The 19,975-nt window shown below is 57.0% G+C and overlaps 12 protein-coding genes across 12 annotated transcripts; 10 read left to right on the plus strand and 2 right to left on the minus strand.

Moving 5' to 3' along the window:
* Positions 1 to 511: 511 nt before the first annotated feature.
* Positions 512 to 1,345, plus strand: PHYSODRAFT_432264 (hypothetical protein; the record flags this gene model as incomplete). The annotated part of the gene is made up of 1 exon (XM_009537940.1): positions 512 to 1,345. A coding segment is annotated over one exon (834 nt), but the record flags the coding sequence as incomplete, so codon positions are not given.
* A 205-nt stretch (positions 1,346 to 1,550) lies between these two features.
* On the plus strand, positions 1,551 to 1,958 carry PHYSODRAFT_375578 (hypothetical protein; the record flags this gene model as incomplete). The annotated part of the gene is made up of 1 exon (XM_009537941.1): positions 1,551 to 1,958. A coding segment is annotated over one exon (408 nt), but the record flags the coding sequence as incomplete, so codon positions are not given.
* A 228-nt stretch (positions 1,959 to 2,186) lies between these two features.
* On the plus strand, positions 2,187 to 2,510 carry PHYSODRAFT_525996 (hypothetical protein; the record flags this gene model as incomplete). The annotated part of the gene is made up of 1 exon (XM_009537942.1): positions 2,187 to 2,510. A coding segment is annotated over one exon (324 nt), but the record flags the coding sequence as incomplete, so codon positions are not given.
* On the plus strand, positions 2,511 to 2,753 carry PHYSODRAFT_378584 (hypothetical protein; the record flags this gene model as incomplete). Its single annotated transcript, XM_009537943.1, has 1 exon — positions 2,511 to 2,753. A coding segment is annotated over one exon (243 nt), but the record flags the coding sequence as incomplete, so codon positions are not given.
* Positions 2,754 to 3,544: 791 nt separating this feature from the next.
* On the plus strand, positions 3,545 to 4,228 carry PHYSODRAFT_456061 (hypothetical protein; the record flags this gene model as incomplete). Its single annotated transcript, XM_009537944.1, has 1 exon — positions 3,545 to 4,228. A coding segment is annotated over one exon (684 nt), but the record flags the coding sequence as incomplete, so codon positions are not given.
* Positions 4,229 to 4,683: 455 nt separating this feature from the next.
* On the plus strand, positions 4,684 to 5,205 carry PHYSODRAFT_526221 (hypothetical protein; the record flags this gene model as incomplete). Its single annotated transcript, XM_009537945.1, has 1 exon — positions 4,684 to 5,205. One exon carries the CDS (start codon positions 4,684 to 4,686, stop codon positions 5,203 to 5,205), a length of 522 nt encoding a protein of 173 aa, XP_009536240.1.
* Positions 5,206 to 5,342: 137 nt separating this feature from the next.
* On the minus strand, positions 5,343 to 5,816 carry PHYSODRAFT_255917 (hypothetical protein; the record flags this gene model as incomplete). The annotated part of the gene is made up of 1 exon (XM_009537946.1): positions 5,343 to 5,816. One exon carries the CDS (start codon positions 5,814 to 5,816, stop codon positions 5,343 to 5,345), a length of 474 nt encoding a protein of 157 aa, XP_009536241.1.
* Positions 5,817 to 6,675: 859 nt separating this feature from the next.
* Positions 6,676 to 7,110, plus strand: PHYSODRAFT_526087 (hypothetical protein; the record flags this gene model as incomplete). The annotated part of the gene is made up of 1 exon (XM_009537947.1): positions 6,676 to 7,110. A coding segment is annotated over one exon (435 nt), but the record flags the coding sequence as incomplete, so codon positions are not given.
* Positions 7,111 to 7,845: 735 nt separating this feature from the next.
* PHYSODRAFT_526256 (hypothetical protein) lies at positions 7,846 to 11,592 on the plus strand (the record flags this gene model as incomplete). The annotated part of the gene is made up of 5 exons (XM_009537948.1): positions 7,846 to 8,731; positions 8,918 to 9,457; positions 9,536 to 10,466; positions 10,501 to 10,568; positions 10,667 to 11,592. The coding sequence occupies 5 exons, from the start codon at positions 7,846 to 7,848 to the stop codon at positions 11,590 to 11,592; spliced, it is 3,351 nt and encodes a 1,116-aa protein (XP_009536243.1).
* A 2,149-nt stretch (positions 11,593 to 13,741) lies between these two features.
* PHYSODRAFT_526562 (hypothetical protein) lies at positions 13,742 to 14,776 on the plus strand (the record flags this gene model as incomplete). Its single annotated transcript, XM_009537949.1, has 2 exons — positions 13,742 to 13,980; positions 14,119 to 14,776. 2 exons carry the CDS (start codon positions 13,742 to 13,744, stop codon positions 14,774 to 14,776), a joined length of 897 nt encoding a protein of 298 aa, XP_009536244.1.
* A 1,282-nt stretch (positions 14,777 to 16,058) lies between these two features.
* On the plus strand, positions 16,059 to 18,283 carry PHYSODRAFT_255892 (hypothetical protein; the record flags this gene model as incomplete). Its single annotated transcript, XM_009537950.1, has 3 exons — positions 16,059 to 16,107; positions 16,200 to 16,265; positions 16,404 to 18,283. 3 exons carry the CDS (start codon positions 16,059 to 16,061, stop codon positions 18,281 to 18,283), a joined length of 1,995 nt encoding a protein of 664 aa, XP_009536245.1.
* A 452-nt stretch (positions 18,284 to 18,735) lies between these two features.
* Positions 18,736 to 19,803, minus strand: PHYSODRAFT_526313 (hypothetical protein; the record flags this gene model as incomplete). The annotated part of the gene is made up of 2 exons (XM_009537951.1): positions 18,736 to 19,344; positions 19,429 to 19,803. 2 exons carry the CDS (start codon positions 19,801 to 19,803, stop codon positions 18,736 to 18,738), a joined length of 984 nt encoding a protein of 327 aa, XP_009536246.1.
* Between the last annotated feature and the right edge of the window lie 172 nt (positions 19,804 to 19,975).

Below are 19,975 nucleotides of genomic sequence, written 5' to 3' on the forward strand. Positions count from 1 at the left end.
AGTTCCAGCCGCCACCGCGTTGCCGATCTGATCCCTACGTCTCCTCATCTCGGGTCCGAGGCCAGCAGCCACGTGTCAAGCCCTGCATTGTCGGCTTCACCAGGTAAGGCAATGAAGTATCACTGAAAGGTGTCAATTTGGTGTTGACTCTCTGCGTTTGTCGTATCTGTTTTGCAGCAACCGCTTCTCCTCAAACGCCAACGCGAAACCTTCGCTCGGAGTTTGGCCAGTGCGATGCACCTGATAGCGAGTACGAGCCGTCGGGGAGTGATGAAGAGGAACTTGAAGAAGAATCGAAAGAGAAAAGCGAAATGAACGAGGATGAGGAAACCAAAGAAGACACACCAGTTTCTGTTGGTAAGTTTATTGTGTACATACACGTACATACACGATACCGATATATTTTACTGACTTCTATCGTGTATCATACAGATGATCCAAACATCATGCAGCCTGATAGTCGTTGACGACTACACAGTGTTGGGTTCAGATGGGGGGAAATGGAACAACCTCTGTGTTCAGCGATGACGAAGAATTGGGGCTCACGGAACCGGCTGCGGAGGTGTCAGCTTCGGCCTCGGATCTCCATTTCAGTCCCTCACTGCTCGAAACCGTGCGAGGGTTGTCAGAGCTTGCCCACTGCAGCGTGCCCAAGGACGTTCTGGCGGACATGAAGTTCAATGGATGGACGGAACCGACGCATGTGACACCCTACCCGTACATGTACCAGCCGTACGACGCGCGGCCGGACGACTGGATCAAAGAAGACTACCCAAACATCTATGAAGGAGAGCACGGACCTACAGCCGATGCCATTGCTGCGGCGCTGACACCGTCGGGAGCTTTCTTTCGCTTTGTACAGCCGCACTTGTGGGAAGCTATTGCTGGAGCAAGTGATGACTACTTCAAGGACAACCTGGACCTGCGAGCAGCTGCCCAGCACGCCAAACAGCAGAAACGAAAGGAGAAGCACCCTGATTTTCAAGTTCAAACGCCGCAACAAATAAAGGAGTTTCTGCAAACTACAAAAGATATCTCGGGCAGAGAATTGTGTGTCTTTATTGGTTTGCTGATCGCCAGCACCATCGCGCCGAAGAAGGAGAAGTTCGAGCACCACTGGAGAACTACGGATGAAGGGGCCATCCCACGTGGCTGCTTCAATCCCTACATGACGCGCGACCGCTTCTCCCATCTATCCCGAAACCTCCACTTCAGCAGCAATGCCGACCCCCAAGCCACGAAGGACCGTGCGTGCAAGCTCCGTCCAGTGATCAATGTTCTACAAGAAACTTTCCGAGCCAACTTCATCCCACCCGCAGTTATGGCCTTCGATGAAGCCATGTTACCGTCAAGGTCGAGCTTCAACCGCATGCGTGTCTACATGAAGGACAAGCCCCACAAATGGGGCACTAAGCTCTTCATGCTGTGCTGCTCGCAAACTGCGTATTGTATCCGGTAAGGGAGAGCGCGCCCGTGTTTTTTTTTGCTTCTAAAGTTGCCTTATCGTGTCTAATATAACCCGGTCGATGTGCTATCGTGTCCTATACAGCTTCGAAGTCTACTGTGGGAAAAAGCAAATGCAAGATAACACCACGCCCTCCGACGAGAAGTCCGGGCCAGCAGCGGTGGTACGGAATCTAAAACAGGTTTTTGGCGCTGACGGACCCCGAGATTTCCGGTTGATCATCACGGATAGGTTCTATACGTCCGTGGTGTTGGCGATGCAGCTACTGACCATGGTCATCTACACTATCGGCACTATCATGATGAACAAACGCGGCCTGTGTGAGGCCATTCTCCCGAAGAAGCTGAAGAACGGAAGGCGAGCGTCCAAGAAGACGCCCCGTGACGTCGACAGAGGGACGTATCAGGTTGCGGAAGCGCTACACGTTCCGGCCATGAAGGCTATCCGTTGGTACGACAAGCAGACAGTCCAAATTCTCGCCACAGGTGGTAGTGGTGCGCAAGATCGCATCGTGCGTCGGGACCCGGATACCTCAGAGCAGTCTGAGCTGATGGCGCCAAGTGTAGTGAAGGACTATCAAACGTACATCGGCAGCGTGGACGTACATGACCAGTTTCGACTCCAGAGGTAAAGTGCTTGTATCGTGTATGTACAGTTTTATCAATACTAATTATCGTGTATCATACTGCTTTATTACAGATACTCTCTTCAAAGGGCCAGACGCTACAAGAAATACTACAAGTCATTATTCCTGGGTCTGATTGATCTCGCTATCATCAATGCTTTCATTGTGTACAACTGGCGCCGCACCATGGATGGCAAACGCAAAGCTACGCACGTCGAGTTCCTGAAGAAGCTTCATTTGGAGCTGATCCAGCGGAAGCCTGACGGCTGGACCCAAATGCTGCGCCACCGCGGCATGCACCCTACACCATCGAAGCAACGTAAGGCTACAACAACTCATGTACCCGTACAAACCGACGAGTGGAGGAAGGGCAACACGGACGACACGAGAAAGCGACGCCAGCGTGCCTGCAAGGTGTGATCGGTGCTCAAGCGCGCTGGCGAGGCGAGAGGAGGTGAGACTACGTTCTACTGCGGTGGCTGCAAGCTCAAGACGGCGGCAAAAAATGCTCAGGCTGCACGAGTGTTCCTGTGCAACAAAGTCAAGCACACAAGTAATGGTGAGGCAGTTCCCTGCTTCGAGATTTGGCACCGACACTGGAAGAACGGTACCTTGATCCCGCCGTCCATTACCAAGCGCAAGATTCGCGCACGGAAGCCGGCGGCGACAGCTGCGGCCGCAAGTGACGGCGGCAGTAGTGACAGCGATGCCGCGTCTGATGGGAGTGCGCGCGCGATTCAGCAGCACAAGCGTGCTTGACGAAATGCAATGTAGTGTGTGCAGCAGCTCTTCTGGCTTTTTATTTGACTTAATTTGAGTATGCACTGGTGTTGCTGATTGCCATCTGACTTGATTCTCTAAATATCGACAAAAATTTGACCTTACAACTGCACTGTTTTTGTACTTTGATACACATTAGTCCCCCATAAGATGTATTACCCAGACACGTTAATGCGCTTGAGACCTATCGGCCTGGGGGACGATCCAGTACTTTTCTACTGGATTATGGAAATTCCTCCTATTCTGCATGAAGCTTGAGGGCAGGAATGACTGTTGGAGTTACTGAACTTCAACGTGAAAGTGCAACTGCCTACGTCTTGCGTGCGTGCATCGTGGCCTTGTCATCGCTGGCTCTCTCATGAAGTCATGCCTTGCTCCAAGGGGCCCCCCTGTGGCGCGCAGCTAGCAGCAGCGAACTGCATTGCCATTCTCCAATTCTCCGTGTCGGGCGCAGACCTTCCTCTTCGGCTCACAAGCTTGCACTCTGCGAGTATTGTGGTGCCAAGACTAGGTTGTAAGCTACGCTAGGCCTAGTGAGAGTTAATAGGATTTTTTAAAAAAAAGAAATCTATCGTTGCGTGCCGAGGAGGGCTCTTGCCTCTACCGTCGTAGTGAACCCATCACCGACTATGTCCGCGCCCGGATCTGCTGAGAGGGAGACCTTCGACCAGCTCCCTATTCTGACAACCGCGAGGGTGGTCACCCGTGAGTGTGTGGCTGCTGGGGGCGGTGTGCTTGTCTACGTGGAGAAACTAATCAATGGGTTTCTGGACTCCTTCTCTACCAAGGAGAACGCCTGCTCACACGGAGCGTCCGAGCGAGCCCTCGAGTACCTCTACTGCCGAAGCTCGGAGAGGTCTCGTAGACTGGCCGTCCATCTCGCCGCGATGGCGGGGCATGTCCACGTGTTGCAGTGGCTTGTAGAACACCACCCCGATGACTTTTCTAACCTGAGAGCGGGGTGCCTTAGCCCGATCGACCGCGCCGCGCAGCACGGACACCTCGACGCAGTCATCTGGCTGTTTGCCAACTGCTTCGAGGGGTACAGCTCGGCCACCTTCGCACTGGCCGCTCAGTGCGGCCACGTCGCGGTCCTTCGGTGGCTGCACCGCTACAGCTCCGAACCGTGCACAAGCGAGGCCATGGTCGGTGCCGCAGCGCACAACAAACTCAAGGCCGTGAAATGGCTACATCGTCATGGTCGCCACAGTGATGCCCACGCCGCGATCCTCAAAGCCGCTGAGCTCGGGCATGTGCCGGTGGTGGCGTGGCTGTACCGACACGGCAGTGAAGCGGACGCCTTGCAGGCGATGCTCATAGCTGCCGGCAATGGCCAATTAGCCGTGGTCAAGTGGCTGTGCGAGAACGCCGAGGAGCTAGCAGCGTTCGACGACGATAACTCGCACAACCTTTACGCCGCCGTCCAGGTTGCAGCCAGCGCAGGTCACGACCGAGTGGTCGTGTGGTTGCTGCACCGACCGCAGCGCGCCTAGCAGAGCCGACGCAACAAGCGAACGCGCGGCGGTACCGATAACGATCGAAACAAGAGCAACAAGCGTGCTCGACGTAGATGAAGGGGCAAGTATAACCCGCTTCAATGACGGCGGGGTTGCCCATAGTGTGAATTGTCAAAGTGGAAATCTGTGAATGAATCAATGAATCAATGAATCAATGAATCAATGAAAATGCCATCACTTCTAGCTAAATGCGCCACCTTATTGGGACAGCAATCTCATGCAGTATCGGAATAGTCATACCGGACTCGCAGAAAACCGAAATCTTTGCGACTGCTCGCCCACGCTCCCCTTTGACGATGTCGGAGTGTGACGCCGTTGCCGGTGCTGCTGTCGAAGCTGCCGGTAAACCACCAGTGGTCAAGAGTCTGCCGGAAGTGCGCGTGGTGACGTTGCGCGCCGTGATCCCGAACTACCGAGCGCAGAGGGCGCTCTGGGACCAAGTCCTCGCCTTCACCAGATCGCAGGGTCTCGCTATCGCTGGGCCGTGTCTGGCGATCTACTACGACCAAGGCTACAAGGAGAAGGATGTCGACGCTGAGGTTTGTCTCCCGATCGCCAAAGACGCCAAGGTGAATAAAGACGCGGCCTCAACGTCTTCGATTCGAGATCGCGTGCTGTCCGCCGTGCCGCGAGCTGCGTCGGCGGTTCACCTGGGGTCCTACGACGCGCTGAACCCTACCTACACGAAGCTGTATGAGTGGATTGGCAAGGAGCTTCTTCAGCCGAATGCACCCGTGCGCGAAGTTTACCTGTGCATGAACCCCGAGGACGCCAGCGAAGAATCCTTCGTGACGGAGATCCAACAACCTGTTGCGTAGCGTAGGTGCCCGAGGCAGGGCAGTCAACTGCATGGACCTTCACATGATGTTCATTAAGTCGGTGAATAGGAAGCTTTACTATCCCTGCGGAGATCCATGAGTGCACTAGCTGCCGCATTCTGCAGTGAGTCTTTCACTCAGGCGACTGGCAGCTGAATCTCCGTGACGCTCTCCTCGTCTTCCTCCTCGTTGCCAGTCGGTCTCTTGACGTACACCTCCCTCGACGGCCCAGCAGGCGTGAACTTCTCCGCTCCGATCCAGCCGAAGAAGGTTTCGTACGCCTTGTAGTAGCCCTCACACGGACCGACGTACACCATCACAGCAGCTCGCGATACAGCAGGAACGTCGCGGACAGTGAACGGAGCTTCAACCGGCACTTGGGCGTCGCTCGCAATGGGGAGACATACTTCCACCTCCACGTCGATCTGGCGCCCGTCTTGCGTGAAGTTGACAGCGAACGTCGGCCCCGTGATCGCAACGCTGTGCGTCTGCGCGAAGGCGAAGAGCTTCTGCCATAGATCCCCCTGGGCCCGGTAGTTCGGCAGCACAGAGCGCAGCGACAGCACGCGCACCGCCGGCAAGCTCTTGATCGTCGGAGTCTGCGTCGCCATCGGTTGGGTTGACAAATGGCTTTGGTCGCACTGCAACAGGCGCGTCGTCCCCGGCGGACGTTGTGGATATTTTTTCTACTGACTGGTGACTGCCGCCTAAACGCTCCGAGTCTGTCGAGTTGGCGGGAGATTTGCCGTCGAGACCTTTCCGTGGTGATCTGCGTTGCCACTTGCCAATTCGCTTCAACCCACGAAGTCGTCTCCCAGTCGAAGGCTGAATGGAGCGCAGCAACTCGGAATCGGTTCACGCCACTGCACCGCAGCCAGCAACAGGGAAGGGGTCACAAGAGCGACGGTGGGCAGGACACTGCGGCTGCGGCGGATCCTGCGAGTTCCAGCACTTCGACGACAACATGGAGCTGGTCGACACGAGAGCGGTGCAGACCCCAGTGGAAGGGCAGCAACTAGCAGACGAAGGCTCGCCGCCGCTACTGCTGCACTTGCTGATGATGTGGTAGAAAGCGATAACTGCTAACAAGGACGACAAGGTGCCAAGTAATGCATCTCTATCTCTCGATCAACTCTGTCAGCGTCTGCTTTACATGGTACGCACCTCACTGCCTCGACTTTTGAGGCACGATATGCAGCCTTGACGGCAACAGCAACGCAGTCCACCCAAGACTGCTGAGCGGGAAACGTCGAAGGCATGTATCCACTTCAATGATTTGTACCAACTATACTCCACATATTCAAAACCGCAGGTAATCTAGTTACAGCAGGCTTAGTAATTTCAAGGTCTATCATGTCACATTCAATAGATTACCAGGTGTATCTATATCCATTTCTCCACATATATAATAGACCAAAGGTTTTGGGTATCTGTGCGCACTTCCAGCGCTTTTAGTCGAGACCCGCACTCATGGCGTTCGAGTCGCGTGAGCTGCGCGTGTTGTCGCGCTTGCGCTCCCTGTGTGGCTCTGACGTCCACATCGTCTATCGCAGCCTCGCACCTCGCCTGGAAGCCCTGCACCGCGCTCTCTACGGGCCCAACGATGGCGACGAGTCCGCGTCAGACGACGAAATGGACTTGTTGGCGGTCCTCAGCCGCCGCAGACACCAGGAGACGGCGCTCAAGGCGCTCCTGCACCAACTGCAAGAACTAATTGGGGAATCAGACGAAATAGAGACGATAGAGGAAGATTGCAGTGAAGTTTTGCTGCAGGGTGAGGTGCGGGGCGTGCTGCCGCTGCTGCTGCAGGCTCCGAGGAAGAGCAGGGAGGTGCACTGGATGCACCTGCAGATAGACGCGTTGATAGAGGGGGGAGAAGGAGGAGACGCAGAGGAGGAGAAGCAACAGGAGAAGATTGCGTGGCAGGAAAGCTGGCAGGAGGACTACAGGGAGCAGCTTTCGTTCTTTCGAGAGTTTTTGAGCGACGAGGAGAGGCTGCAGAGCGAGGTGGAGGCGATGGAGGAGGGCGAGAGGCATGAGCTGCTGACTTCGTTGCAGTATGAACGGAGGAAGTTGCGGGATGCAGAAGATGCGGAGTTGATGCCGCTGGAAGAGCAGGAGTTGCTGGACCACGCTGTTGTTGAAGTGGCACGAGTTGGTGGACTGGAGGTTGAAGCTGTGCCTGACTGGTTCGTGCCGAGATACGAGGTGCGGACTTTAGAAGGAGGAGAGACTGAGGTGGAGCGCGTGGACGGCGAGTGGAACGGACTCCAGGTTACGCTGGAGTACGAGCAGGATATGCCGGACTTGGAGAGCTTTGCCGAGAAATGGCACGGCGTGACGGATCCGTATGTGGTGAAGCTGCACGGAGCGTGTCATGTTGGAAGCACGCCGTTTGTTATCTACGAATCGTTGTGGGGCTGTATTCCGTTGCTTGACTACACGAGTGGTGTCCACAATACCCGCAAGTTGTGGAAACGGCTATTAGAAGTGGCTCGAGGACTCCAGCATTTACACAACGAGAAGATCGTGCACGGCGGAATCAGCACCGCATGCATATTGATTGGGAGCAATGGAAAGGCGAAGGTGAAACCAAGTGTATGCAGTGCTGAGCAGGAGAGTTCGGGTGTTACTCCTTCGATGGAGAGCGATGTGTACGCCTTTGCCGTCGCCATTCTCGAAGTTGTTAATTCCCATTTCTCCAACGTTTCCGACCTCTTCGACAGTAGCTTATCGAGCATCGAAGAGGATGGAGAGGAGCTTGGAGGTGTAAACAACGCGGCCTGGACGCTGATCAACAGCATGACGTCAGCTGAGCCGTGTGAGCGTCCAGATATGACTCGTGTGGTGCGAGCTTTAACGAACCTGGCGGACCGCGAGCGTACGTGGAGCGACATGCACTTCCCCGAGTTACTGCTGCATGCCCCAGACGTGTGGACTGCGCTTCGTGCTGCGAGTCAACGCCACGAAAATGGAGTTATTATGTGTGCTCGCGTGCTTGCTCGCCTCGAGCAGGTGCTAGCTCGGCTGTGGGATGAGGGACTCAGCTTTGCGGACGGAGAAAACGTGGAGTACAATTGGCAAACGCGCACCGAGCACTTGATACGTAGCATGCGTTATCTCACAAGACACTATTTACCGTCTAGTGACCACCGCGAGCTGTCGAAAGTTGCTCTGACGCGTCGATTTACTGACGAGATTAAGCAGATTCACTATCAACTAGACGCTTTACTGGTCGAGTTCGACAGCGAGAGTCTATTCCCTGATTTAAGCCCTAAAGATGAGACTTCCAGCCAGTCTACTGAGGACTGGGAGCTGCAGTGGGAGTATGACTGCGGAGATTTGGTGACTGCGTATCATAAATTTCTCGATGGGCTAGAAGGAGAACCTGACCGAGAAGAAGAACCCGATTCGGCTTCAGTTCTGAAAGCAGAAGTGGCTACGGAGGCTATGGCGCTCATGAAGCATGAGCTAGACAACTTCCGCTACGCTTTTTCAGATGCGCAGCTGGAGCTGATAGTGCGGGGTTTCGATATATGCGCCCAGCTCGTAGGAAATGAGATGGTGCTTTCTTCGCCAGAGTGGTTTATCCCAGCGTACGAGGTTCGAGATGAAAGCTGGTGGGAAGGTGTTCGCGTCAAGGTACAGAGAGCGAGTGAGGTGTTCCCCCACCAGAACTCAAGAGAGCTATGCGAAGTTGTCTTGCGGCAAGCTGACATTTGGTCCGAGCTCGTTCACCCTCACATTGTGGAGCTTTTTGGGGCGTGCCACTTGGGGTCATCACCATTCTTCGTCTTCGAGTGTGCTCGAGGGGGTTCGTTGAAGGAGTTCGTTACGAGGTACCAGGCCGCATTTGGGGCAGCTGCCAAGCCGCCATCGCATCTGTGGCGACTACTTCACGAGGCCGCGTTGGGACTGCAGTACCTCCATGAACGTGATATCGTGCACGAGAAGCTTTGCTGTGACAACATTGTCATCGTCATGGAGAAGCCTTCCTATCCTTCATACAGGGATAAAGCCCCTAGACAGTTGAAGAAGAGAAGGCCTTCCCGCGATGACAAGACCTTACGAGAAGTAGCAAAGCTGAATGGGCTCCAGTTTGTACCGTTGCGAGACCAGCGCTTGGTTCACGACTGCTTGGCTACACAAGAGGAAGATGGCTCCAGCTCGGATCAATGGCTGGCACCAGAACGCAGGAATGGCAACGTAGTACCAAGACAGCCCTCGTTAGCATCGGACATTTACAGCTTTGGTGCGGTCATTGTTGAAGCATTGACTCAAGGCATTGGGGTGGCTTGCAGTGGGCTCAATGACGGTGTACTTAGCGAAGATGAGCAACTTTTCGAGCATCTACCTGTGCAGCAACGTCATGACGCGTGGGAGCTCGTGAAGAAAATGTGCGCTCAGCAACCGGAACTTCGTCCAACCATTTCCCATGTCGTACAGCAGCTCGGAAGTTTGGCAAAAGCGCACTCGAAAGATCGGCCCGGCAGCTGCCATTTGCGCGAAGAGGCTGATGAACGGACGAGCTTAGCGGACGATTCTCAACCGGTTGACACTGAGAGCGAAGGCGTGCCAGTTGCAGACATCATCATACCCAGCGAACCAAAGCCTTTGACGATCCCACAAGTGCTGCAAGCATTGAACTCACAAATCCTGGAATCGGCGGAAGGAGAAAATGCTGATATTTCAAACTTGGAGGCGAGCAGTGGAAGTGACTTAAATTTGCAGATCTTAATGCGACTTCAAGACATCTACCAGCGCCTGTGCGAAGCCGAATTGAGTGCAGACGAAGAGAGTGACGGCACCGATGACAACAACCTGTCGACCATCGCATCTGACTTCGTGGAGGCGCTTGTGCAATTCCGAGCGCACGTTAACGCTAGCCGCACAAGAAACCGCGTCACTCAAATCGCGGCAATCCGTCAGCGTGCCTCCGACAAGTTCTCCTTCCACAAGGAACTTGACGACTTGCTGGAAAGACTTCACGCGTATCAACCGACGGAGAACTTGAAAAACTCACAGATCCACGACTGGAAGTGGCAATGGTACGCCAAGCGCGCTCGACAAACCGAAAGTTTCGAGTGGACGCTGATCAAACCAGAGGCTGTCGAGTTGCTGCTTGACGAGCTGCAGTACGCCCACGACCGCGAAGAAATGCTGGCGTTCTTGCGCTTTGAAGTCACACGCCACCGCTCGAGTTACACGCCTGCCCAGGTCGAAGCCATAGGCGCAACGTGCACGGACATCTCTCGTCGGCTGTCAGATCCCGTAGCGATGTCTGGAGGTGGCAAGCATCCAGGTGGTTCCCACTTCCATCTATGGCGACCTCCAAAGTGGTTTATCCCGCCTTATGAGGTCGAGTTCGACCCTCACGAGTCGCTAGGGCACGGCGCCTTTGCTTCGGTTCACATGGGGAGGTGGCTCGGCACGCCGGTGGTCATCAAGAAGCTCGTGCCAGCGCAAAACAGCCCAAATAACGGCGCTGAGCCCCAGTCCAGCGTCGTGTTCTACCGGGAGCTGAGCATCTGGTCCCGACTCAACCATCCGTACGTGGTCAAGCTCTACGGCGGGTGCCACGTTGGCGGTCAACCTTTCTTCGTGTGTGAACACGCCAGCAACGGACGTCTGGACGCGTATCTGCATCGGTTCGAAGCCAAAAGTCTCGGCGAGGGCAGTGCAGGCACCAGCAACTACAGCAGAGACCGATCGACGTCGACAACCAGCGGAAATGCCAGTGGCTTCAGCCGTAGCACGTCGAACACCTCAAGTGCCGGGTATTCGGTGGAGAGCGCAGCCAGCTACCGACGCTGTGAAGCGTGGCAAAAGCTGCGTCAGAGCGCGCTCGGGTTGCAGTATTTCCACCAACACAGCATCGTGCACGGGGATCTCAAGTGCGACAACATCCTCGTGGCTGCGGACGGCACGGCCAAGCTCACAGACTTCGGACTCAGCACAATACGCCGCTACGTCACCGACGAGAAGGAACGCAGCGCTGATTCATCCGTTGTGGGCGCTCAGAGGTGGAAGGCTCCGGAGTGTTTAGCTGGTGAACCACCCAGCTTCGAGTCCGACGTGTACTCGTTCGGCATGTGCGTGCTTCAGGCGGTGAGCGGTGAGTTCCCGTGGGGTTCTCGGATGCCCGACGCTGCCGTCCGCTTCCACGTGCGACGTGGCGTGCTGCCTCCGCGACCCAAGGGCTTCGAGGACGACGCGCACTGGGACCTCATCCGACAAATGTGCTGCTTCGACCCTCAGCAGCGTCTCAAGCTGCCCGTGGTCGTGCAACGCTTGACTCGCTTCGCGGACCTGGAGGCGCGTAGACAACGCGGAGGAGTCGGCGTGCACATGCGCGAGCTGTTGTTCGGAGGCTCCGCCACGAGTTAAGCTAACTCAGCGTCAGTGTACGTGGGTCTTCTGAGAGATGCAGGAGGCGGTCAAACGAGAAAGCGATACCATTGCCAGGACAGCGATTCCGCCTCTCCGGTCGGAGGAACGGCAACGGAGCCCTGTTGCCTTGCCGCGTAAACGAACGAACATGATCAGAGCCGGGCACTTGGGAGACCACATGGATGTGTTACGGCGACAACGCGAGCAAATCCCGCCACCTTTGTGGCTGGAGACCCGCTCGAGAGGACAACTCAAGACTTTCACCTTGGCGGCACGACGGAGACCGAGTCCGCGCCGTCGCCGTTGCCATCACCTTTCCTGCCAATGCAGTAAACAGTGATGACAGGAAGCGCTACATGTTACTGAAGCACGTGCCAACACCACATCGCCCGCATCCCTGCCGTCCCATGGTGAGCAGACTTGGCGTTGCCTACGCTGCTTGGAGACCAGACGCTGCTCTCTCGGCAGCTGGCACCACAACATCGCCGGCAGGTGGTACGGTTAATACACTTGTCTGGGTGGGAAGTGGTCTCACTTGAGGACGAATGACACGGTACAATACCCTCGACAAGGTGACTTGCCACCATTTTTGGTGTTTGATTCTTGATTTTCGCGAACCTAGCCGGCGCCATGTTGACGCAGCGCAAGCCTCTGCATCGAATTTCCATCTTCATGATGGGGCTGCTCCATTCGCTCGGTCCGCCCCAAAGGCTCTGAAAGGTTTGGTCGAATATTTGCCGGCGAGCAACGGCGCAGTTTTCTCGCCCCCCAGATGGGCTCGCCGATCGCGGTGGCCGATCACCAGCGTGCAGAAGCGAGTCGCGCCGTAGCGCGAATTGTGCAAGGTGTCGGGCAGCCGCAAGTCCCCTACATCTGACTCTCCTCCTGCTGGTCTCTAGGCCCAGTGCCAACACATTCGACCATTTCCGCCGACACGACAGCGTTGCGGCGGACGTGATCGAGCTCTGCGTGACTCGAAACCAGGGAGACTTGATCGCAATCATCCGCAGCTAGAGGCGGATACAGGACAGGCAGGACACGCAGGCAGGTTCTCGACTACAGGACAGGGGAGCAGCTTCGCTGGGAATTGAGAGAGAGAGAAGAGAGAGAGAGAGAGAGAGAGAGAGAGTGTGGAGCTTTCGACGCTGCTGGGACCATGCAAGTCCACCGACGTTGGCTCAAGCTGGCGCTCGTCGCGGCCGCGCTCATGCACGCGCTGGCGGACGCGCAGGTGTACACGATGGAGAGCAACCTGGACGGCTCCGACACGGACTCGGGCTCGGACTTGACGGTGGTGCGAACGCCGACGCCGACGGCGAAGCGACCGACGAGGACGTGGATCCCCATCACGGACGCGCCCTCCTCGGACTCGTCGGAGACGACCGACACCGACACGCCGGCGTCGACCCCGAGGGTCAAGAGGACGCCGCGCCCCACGACGAAAACCCCGCGCACGACGGAGCCGCCGGCGACGAGCGACAGCGAGACGAGCTCGAACGACCAGGAAACGACGTCTGACGAGAGCTCAGACGGCTCGGAGACGACCAGGAAGACCAAGAAACCCACGACCAAGAAGTCGTCCGACTCGGAGTCGACGACCGAGTCGGTATTGGAGTCGACGGGTGAGTCTGGCTCGGAGGAAGCGGAGGAGTCTACCGACGCGTCGGGGGGCTCTACCCCCACCACTAAGAAGAAGAGCATCTTCACCAGGTCGCCCTACCTCAAGCAGACGACGCCCGTGCCCAATGGAATCCCCACTGCCGACGACGAGAGTAGCTCGGAGGAGTCGGCGTCGACCACCGAATCGGAGACCGACACGACCGCTGAGTCGAACTCGGAAGACTCTGGCTCGGCGTCCAAGACGACCAGGCCCAAGACGACCAAGACCAGCAAGACCAAGAAGAACTCGTCGGATTCTGCGTCAGGCTCGGACTCGTCGGCAGCCACTGGCAAGAAGACGTCCAAGTCCAAGTCGTCCAACTCTACCAAGGACAGCTCGGAAACTGGAGCTTCCGGCACTGACCAGACCGACCAAGCTGACCAAGCTGACCAAACCGACAGCGCCACCACCCCGTCATCGAACTCATCGAAGAGTTCATCGTCGGCTTCGACATCGGCTTCGGGCTCGTCGTCCGCCGCGTCCGTCATGACCGACTCGGCGTCCTCCGGCAAACCGAGCACGAACACGTTGATGCTCGGCCTCATGATGGGAGGCGCCGTGGCGCTCGTCATGCTCGTGGCCGTGTTCGTCTACATCAAGACGTCCAACAAGGACGAGGAGGACGATGACATGGACCCCGTTCTGCGCACGGCCCGGCACGACGCGAGCAAGGGGACCACCGCCCAGACGTCCACGCTGAACGCCAACTACCACGACAACAACATGTCCCCCATGCAATACAGCGACGACGACTACTACCCGAACCACCACCAGCCCCACCACAGCGGCCAGCACGACCAGGACCCGTACGGCCACCACCACCAGGGCCAGCAGTACAACAACGACTACTTGACGCCGCAGAGTCAGATCGCGCTCGCGCAGACCAACATGTCGTTGCCGCCCATGGCGCAGACCGGCAACAGCCACGCCGACAGCCAGTACTCGCAGTACTCGGCCGAGTCGTCCTTCTACGCCAACAGCACGTACAGCGCCAACCCGTCCACGGTGAGCCAGGTCGTCAACAAGTACCCGGGCATGCGCCAGGGCGGCGAGAACGACGTGGCCGGCTCCGAGGAGGAGGAGAGCGACTTCGAGGGCGACTCGATCCACGACATGGCCAACACGCAGAACGAGTGGAACACGGCCGGCCGCCGAGGCACCGCGGCCAGCGGCATGGACCAGTCCACGGTGGGGGACTCTCGCTTCTATCCGAGCGACACGCGCTCCACTGCAGCCAGCGGCTACCACGGGGGCAACAGCCAATTCGCAGAGTCCGAGTACACGGAGTACCGCATGTCCACCGGCTACGAGAACAGCTACGTGAACGGCGGCCAGAGCGGCTACGACCAGAGCTTCGCCGCCAGTCAGAGTGGCTACGACCAGAGCTACGCGGGCCACAAGAGCTTCGAGAGCAGCGGATTCAGCGAGTACGAGACTGCCGCCCCACCTCGTGGCCGCGGTGACAGCACCAACAGCGACGCGTCCTCGTTCTACCGCACCAAGGAGTCGTCGTACTACTAAGTCAAGGTGAGACCATCAAGTCGCCAAGTCCAAGTAAAGTGCCCCCAAGACATCGTACAGTGGAGCGAGTGAGTTCAAGGCGACGGAGTGATGCGAGGTGCATCAGCAGCTCAAGTGCATGCGCGCTCTTGACGGAAGAGAGTGGAGCTACACGACGCACGTGCTGAGTCATTTTCAAGTGGAAGGAAGGAAGCAATGGATGGATGGATGAATGGAGCTGATGGGAGGTACAGAAGTTCTTCTCGTCTACTTCAGTCTCGTGCTTCGAGTAAGTAGCGTCGGAATGAATGGAAACTAATTTATGAGTTCGCTGCAGCAAAAAAGGCAACAAGCATGTTTTGACCCCAATCATGTTGATGTAGCCATGTTGCTTTTATCCAATCCGACGTGGAGGATCAGTCCAGGGTGGCTACACTAACCTGCACAATCTTATCCGTACGGATTTATCGTAATCTGCACGACTAAAACCTAAGTTTTCCAGCCCGAAGTTAGGGGCGAAGGCCCCACGTGCTGGTTGCATGGGTGTTGTTCAAGCTACAAACGCCGAGACAATGCCATTTCTCTGCTGCTGTATTACCATGGTGTTAATACCTTCGTCGCCGACGTGTTTGCAACGATCGGCTTGAGCTGCGAGACATTCCGGTCTCGCCTTCCAGGTTCAAGTCGCCGCATCGCAGCAAACATAAGCCTTTGGGACGAGTGGGTTGCAACAGTGCTAGACGGTCGCAAGTGGCTTTCTTGTGGACAAATACAAGCCGATGCATTTCACCATTCCGCGTCGTCACGCGTTGTAAGAAATAAAACCTGCGTGACGACATCTAAAACCAGGCGAGACTTGTCTTCGTGTGCTTCGCACGTCGGAGCTACTTGCAGCTCAACTTGCCGCCATGCGGTCGCCATACTGCGGTATCTGCCCGCAAACGACACGGCAACGCTGCCACCTGGCCGCCCCATTTCGTCATGTGTGTGAGCTTCCACCAATAGTGAAAATAAGACAAAACGACAGTACTCCTTGCACCTGCGAGAACTTATACCCGACCCGCCATCTGCTGTACCGCTTTTGCCGATACCATCTTTTTTCCTTTCGAGCCGGCGGCAGAGACTCGACCGGCCGCAAGTCTCCGCTCTCCATCTCCCTATTGCCTCGCGCTGGCGAGTTTAGCACCACTTAAACGCGGCGGCAACAGCTCAGCGGAGAAGGAAGCAGAGAGAAGGAGGGAAGCAAGGCAACGCGGCAGCAGGAGAGCTTAGAGAGGCACACACAGCGAGATCTTTTTCCACCATGTCGGGACACGGCCAGGGGCAGGATGTGCAGACGCTCAAGATGAAAGGTGCGCGGCAACAGCATTCTCTAACCAGATAAGGGAACGCGCTTAAGCTAGTGCTAACCTGCGTCTTATCTCTCTCTATCTCTCTCTGGCAGCGGCGAGGAAGCACGACAACGACTACGAGCGCCGCCGCTCGTCCACGCTGCGGCTGGAACCTCCTCGTATGTGGCAATATCCCTCCACTCTCTATGATCGCCTGCAAAACTTTAGGCTAGTGCTAACCGTTTAGCACTAGCCTATCCTGTGCCAATAATTATTGTACTAACCATTTCGTTCCTCGTGCCAATATTCCTCTTCAGAATCGGACTCGCGCAAGGCCACGTCCTTCGTGCGTGCGCGCACCTCGGGCGTGAACCGCCTGCTCCGCTCCAACACGAGCAGCACGGGCGTCCTCTCCAACGGCAACAGCAACAGGAGCAGCAACAGGCACAAGAGCAAGAGCAAAAGTGCGCCGACCAGCAAAACCCCTCATGAGGAATACGACACTGCACTTGCCGAGCCGGTCAACGAGAGCGCCGTGGAACCTCCTCCGTCGCCGACTAAATCGGGGTCGTGCACCTCGTCACCCCCAATTAGTAATGGACTCAACGGAGAAGTAGACGAGGACGGCCTCCCGCCCTACCAGGAGCAGAAGTGGACCCACGTGGTGCTCAAAATGACGGCCTTCTCCGAGGAGGACGCCGTCACGAGCTTTCGCTTCGACACTGCCGGCGGAGGCATCGGCCGCAGCGCCGACAATGCCGCAAGCATCCCGGCCGACAAGCTGCTTGCCGGTAAGGACCACGCGCGCGTGCTCTACAGTGGAGGGCGGTTCTACCTTGCGAACGGAGACAACTCCTGCGACACCTTCGTCCGACTCAGTCCGTGTGGAGCAGGAGCTGAAGAGGACGACCCCGAGGACAGGATGCAGTGGCCGCTGGAGCCGCACGTGTCGTTCCGTGTCGGCAAGTCGGACTTTTTGGTGACGGCGTTCCACGAGCCGTCACAGACGCTGTCGGTGTCGGCGCTGAGCGGCAAATTGGCCGGCTCGCAGTTCACTATTGGGAGGGAGGGCGCGGGCATCGGCCGCTCGGCGGAGAACAAGATCCACACGGGGGACGGCGAGCTGTCCCGCAAGCACGCGGCCATTTGGTTCGACGAGCTGACCAACCAGTTCTACCTGGTGGACCTGAATTCTACCAACGGGACGTTCATGAAGCTGGTGGGGAGCTACCAGGAGCCGTACCGACTGGAGATCGGCGACGATCTACTCGTGGCGCAGACGTGTCTAACCGTCAACCGCTTCGACTTCGGCGCGCACGCCGACATGGGCGCGCGCAAGCACATGGAGGACGCGCACACGATCATCCAGGACCTGTGTATCGAGAGCTTGAGTCGGCTGGGCATGCACCCGCAGTCGTACTTCGCAGTGTACGACGGCCACGGAGGAGAGGAGGCCTCGGCCTTCCTGGGGGACGTCCTACACCACAACATCATCGAGGAGTTCTACATGAAGAAGGCGGAGCTCAAGACGCTGCTCGACACGTCGCAGGAGGAGCTGCAGTCCATGATCACCAAGCGGCTGACCGACGCCTTCGAGCGCACGGATGAGGAGTTCCTGAACGAGTCGGAGAGACCGCAGGCCGGCAGTACGGCCACGACGGTGTTCGTTGCCGGCAAGTTCATGTTCGTGTCGAATGTCGGCGACTCCCGGACGGTGCTGAGTCGCGCCGGCAAGGCCGAGCGCTTGTCGAACGACCACAAGCCCAGCCGGCCGGACGAGGCCCAGCGAATCCGCGATACCGGTGGCTTTGTCATTCACGGACGCATTATGGGCGAGCTCGCGGTCTCTCGTGCGTTCGGAGACGTGCCGTTCAAGACGTTCGACCTGCCGGAACCCCCCAAGGAGGAAGCCGACTCGGACAAGCCGCGCAGCGACTACGACTCGCAGGAGCTGCCGGTGAACCCGAACGACATCCTCAAGGGCCCGCTGGTGATCCCCACGCCCGAGATCACGATCACGGAGCTCACGAACGACTGCGAGTTCGTCATGCTGGCCAGCGACGGACTGTACGACGTGCTCAAGGACCAGGAGGCGGTCGACTTTATGCGCCAGAAGATCGTGCAGCTCAAGGACGTCCAGCGCGCAGTGGAGGTGCGTCGTTTTGGGGAGGATCTATGGATGGAAATGTCGTGCTAATTTGTTGTGACTTTATGGTATTGTGCAGGCTATCGTGGAGTACGCGATCTTCCACCAGCGCTCGACGGACAACGTGACATGTGTCGTGGTGATGTTCAAAGAGCCCAAGGACCTCAAGTGATAAACGCACCGACTGTACTGCCACCAGATCACACAACTCTCTCTAGTGCTTTGCCACAGAGGCTAAGCAGTACAGAGAGGCGTGGACTGAACTGGAGATCTGGCTGGTGGTGGGGCGTCGGGAGGTGGGGGACATAGATGAATAGTTATAGGAGTGACGAGGACGTTTTGAGAAGGGGGCAGGGTTCCAGCCGAACCGTGGATGATGATTCAACACAAAACAATAAACTGAACAGCTTGATGGATGTTAGGAATGGGGAATTCGCATAGATAGAGAAGAAGAAGAAGAGAGAGAGAAACGATGCAAGGATCAAGAGATAGCAAGTCAACGTCTACTCGAGGCTGAGCTTGGTGGGTGAAGACGTGGCGTGGCGCAGTGGCGAGTTCGAGGTCATCTTCATCACGGGTGAGAACTGTTCCGAGGCGGAGCGCAGTGGGGCGATCGGCGGGGGACACGCAGCCGCGAACGCCTTGATGTGGCGGCATCTGCGCATGGTTTTCTGCTTGGAGCGGCTCTCGAGCACCGAGACGTGGCTCCCATCGTCGAAGTCGAAGTGCACCTTGTACGTGCGCGTATCGACATCCCCACTGTACTCGCCCGCAGCTTCGACGCGGATGTTGGTGATGTGGCGCATGTCTCGCTCCACTACGCGCAGGTGGCGCGTGCTCAGACACAGCGGCTTGTTGGAGCGCACCGAGAGTCGAGACAGCTCCTTGTTCATGTAGAAAGTCTCCACTCGTCCATTGGCGATGAGCACGAAGCCCAAGACGTAGATGGCCACAGCCACGAGATACTTCCACCAGTCCGTGTGATGGTGGTTACCTCCTCCAATGTCGTCGTCGCCTCTCTGACTGTGGACGCTGTGGACGAAGACCGAAGCTCCGAGCATGATCAAGACGCCGAAAGTCCAGATCGGCCACGGATAACTCACGACCTGAAGCTGCATACAGATCATTGAAAAATATGGTAAGTTTTTGGAGAACTTTGGCATTTTAGCTAAAAAGTATTGGTTTTTGGAGCGTACCTCTCGTCCGAAGGTGCTGTTGGTGCCAAAGAGGTTGTCGAACTCGAGTTCGTCGTCGTAGGCCTGGGTCTTGGCGTTCCAGCGCATGCTGCTGCGTCGCAGTCGCTTGGAGCGCTTCTTCATGGCCACACGCCAGCGTTCGAGTTGTTTGAAGGCGAGTCGCTTCTCCTTGGTCATGGGCTGCTCCTCCTCTCGCCGCGAGTTGCGGGACATCGCCTCGTCCTCCACTTCGGCTGTGCTGATCACTTCGATGTCGTTGTTGTCGTCCAGGTCGTTGACGTCGCTCACGGAGATGGAGCGGAACTGGCCCACGTCCTGCTGCTCGAGCTTGGACGTCACGGTCGGACCGCGAAGCTTCGTCGGAGACGGCGCCATAGCGGCCTCAGTCTCAGTTGCAGCTTTTGGTATCACTCTCGCGCCGGCTTTCGAGCAGAGAGCAGAATGACAAGTCTCCTCGCTCTTCCAGCAAGCAAGCAACCGCCCAGACAAACGGTAATTTTGGACACTTATGTGCGGGGAACTTTGGAGCGCGAACTATTGTTGCTCT

The sequence above is a fragment of the Phytophthora sojae genome (assembly GCF_000149755.1).
Source record: "Phytophthora sojae unplaced genomic scaffold PHYSOscaffold_11, whole genome shotgun sequence".
NCBI classification, from domain to species: domain Eukaryota; phylum Oomycota; class Peronosporomycetes; order Peronosporales; family Peronosporaceae; genus Phytophthora; species Phytophthora sojae.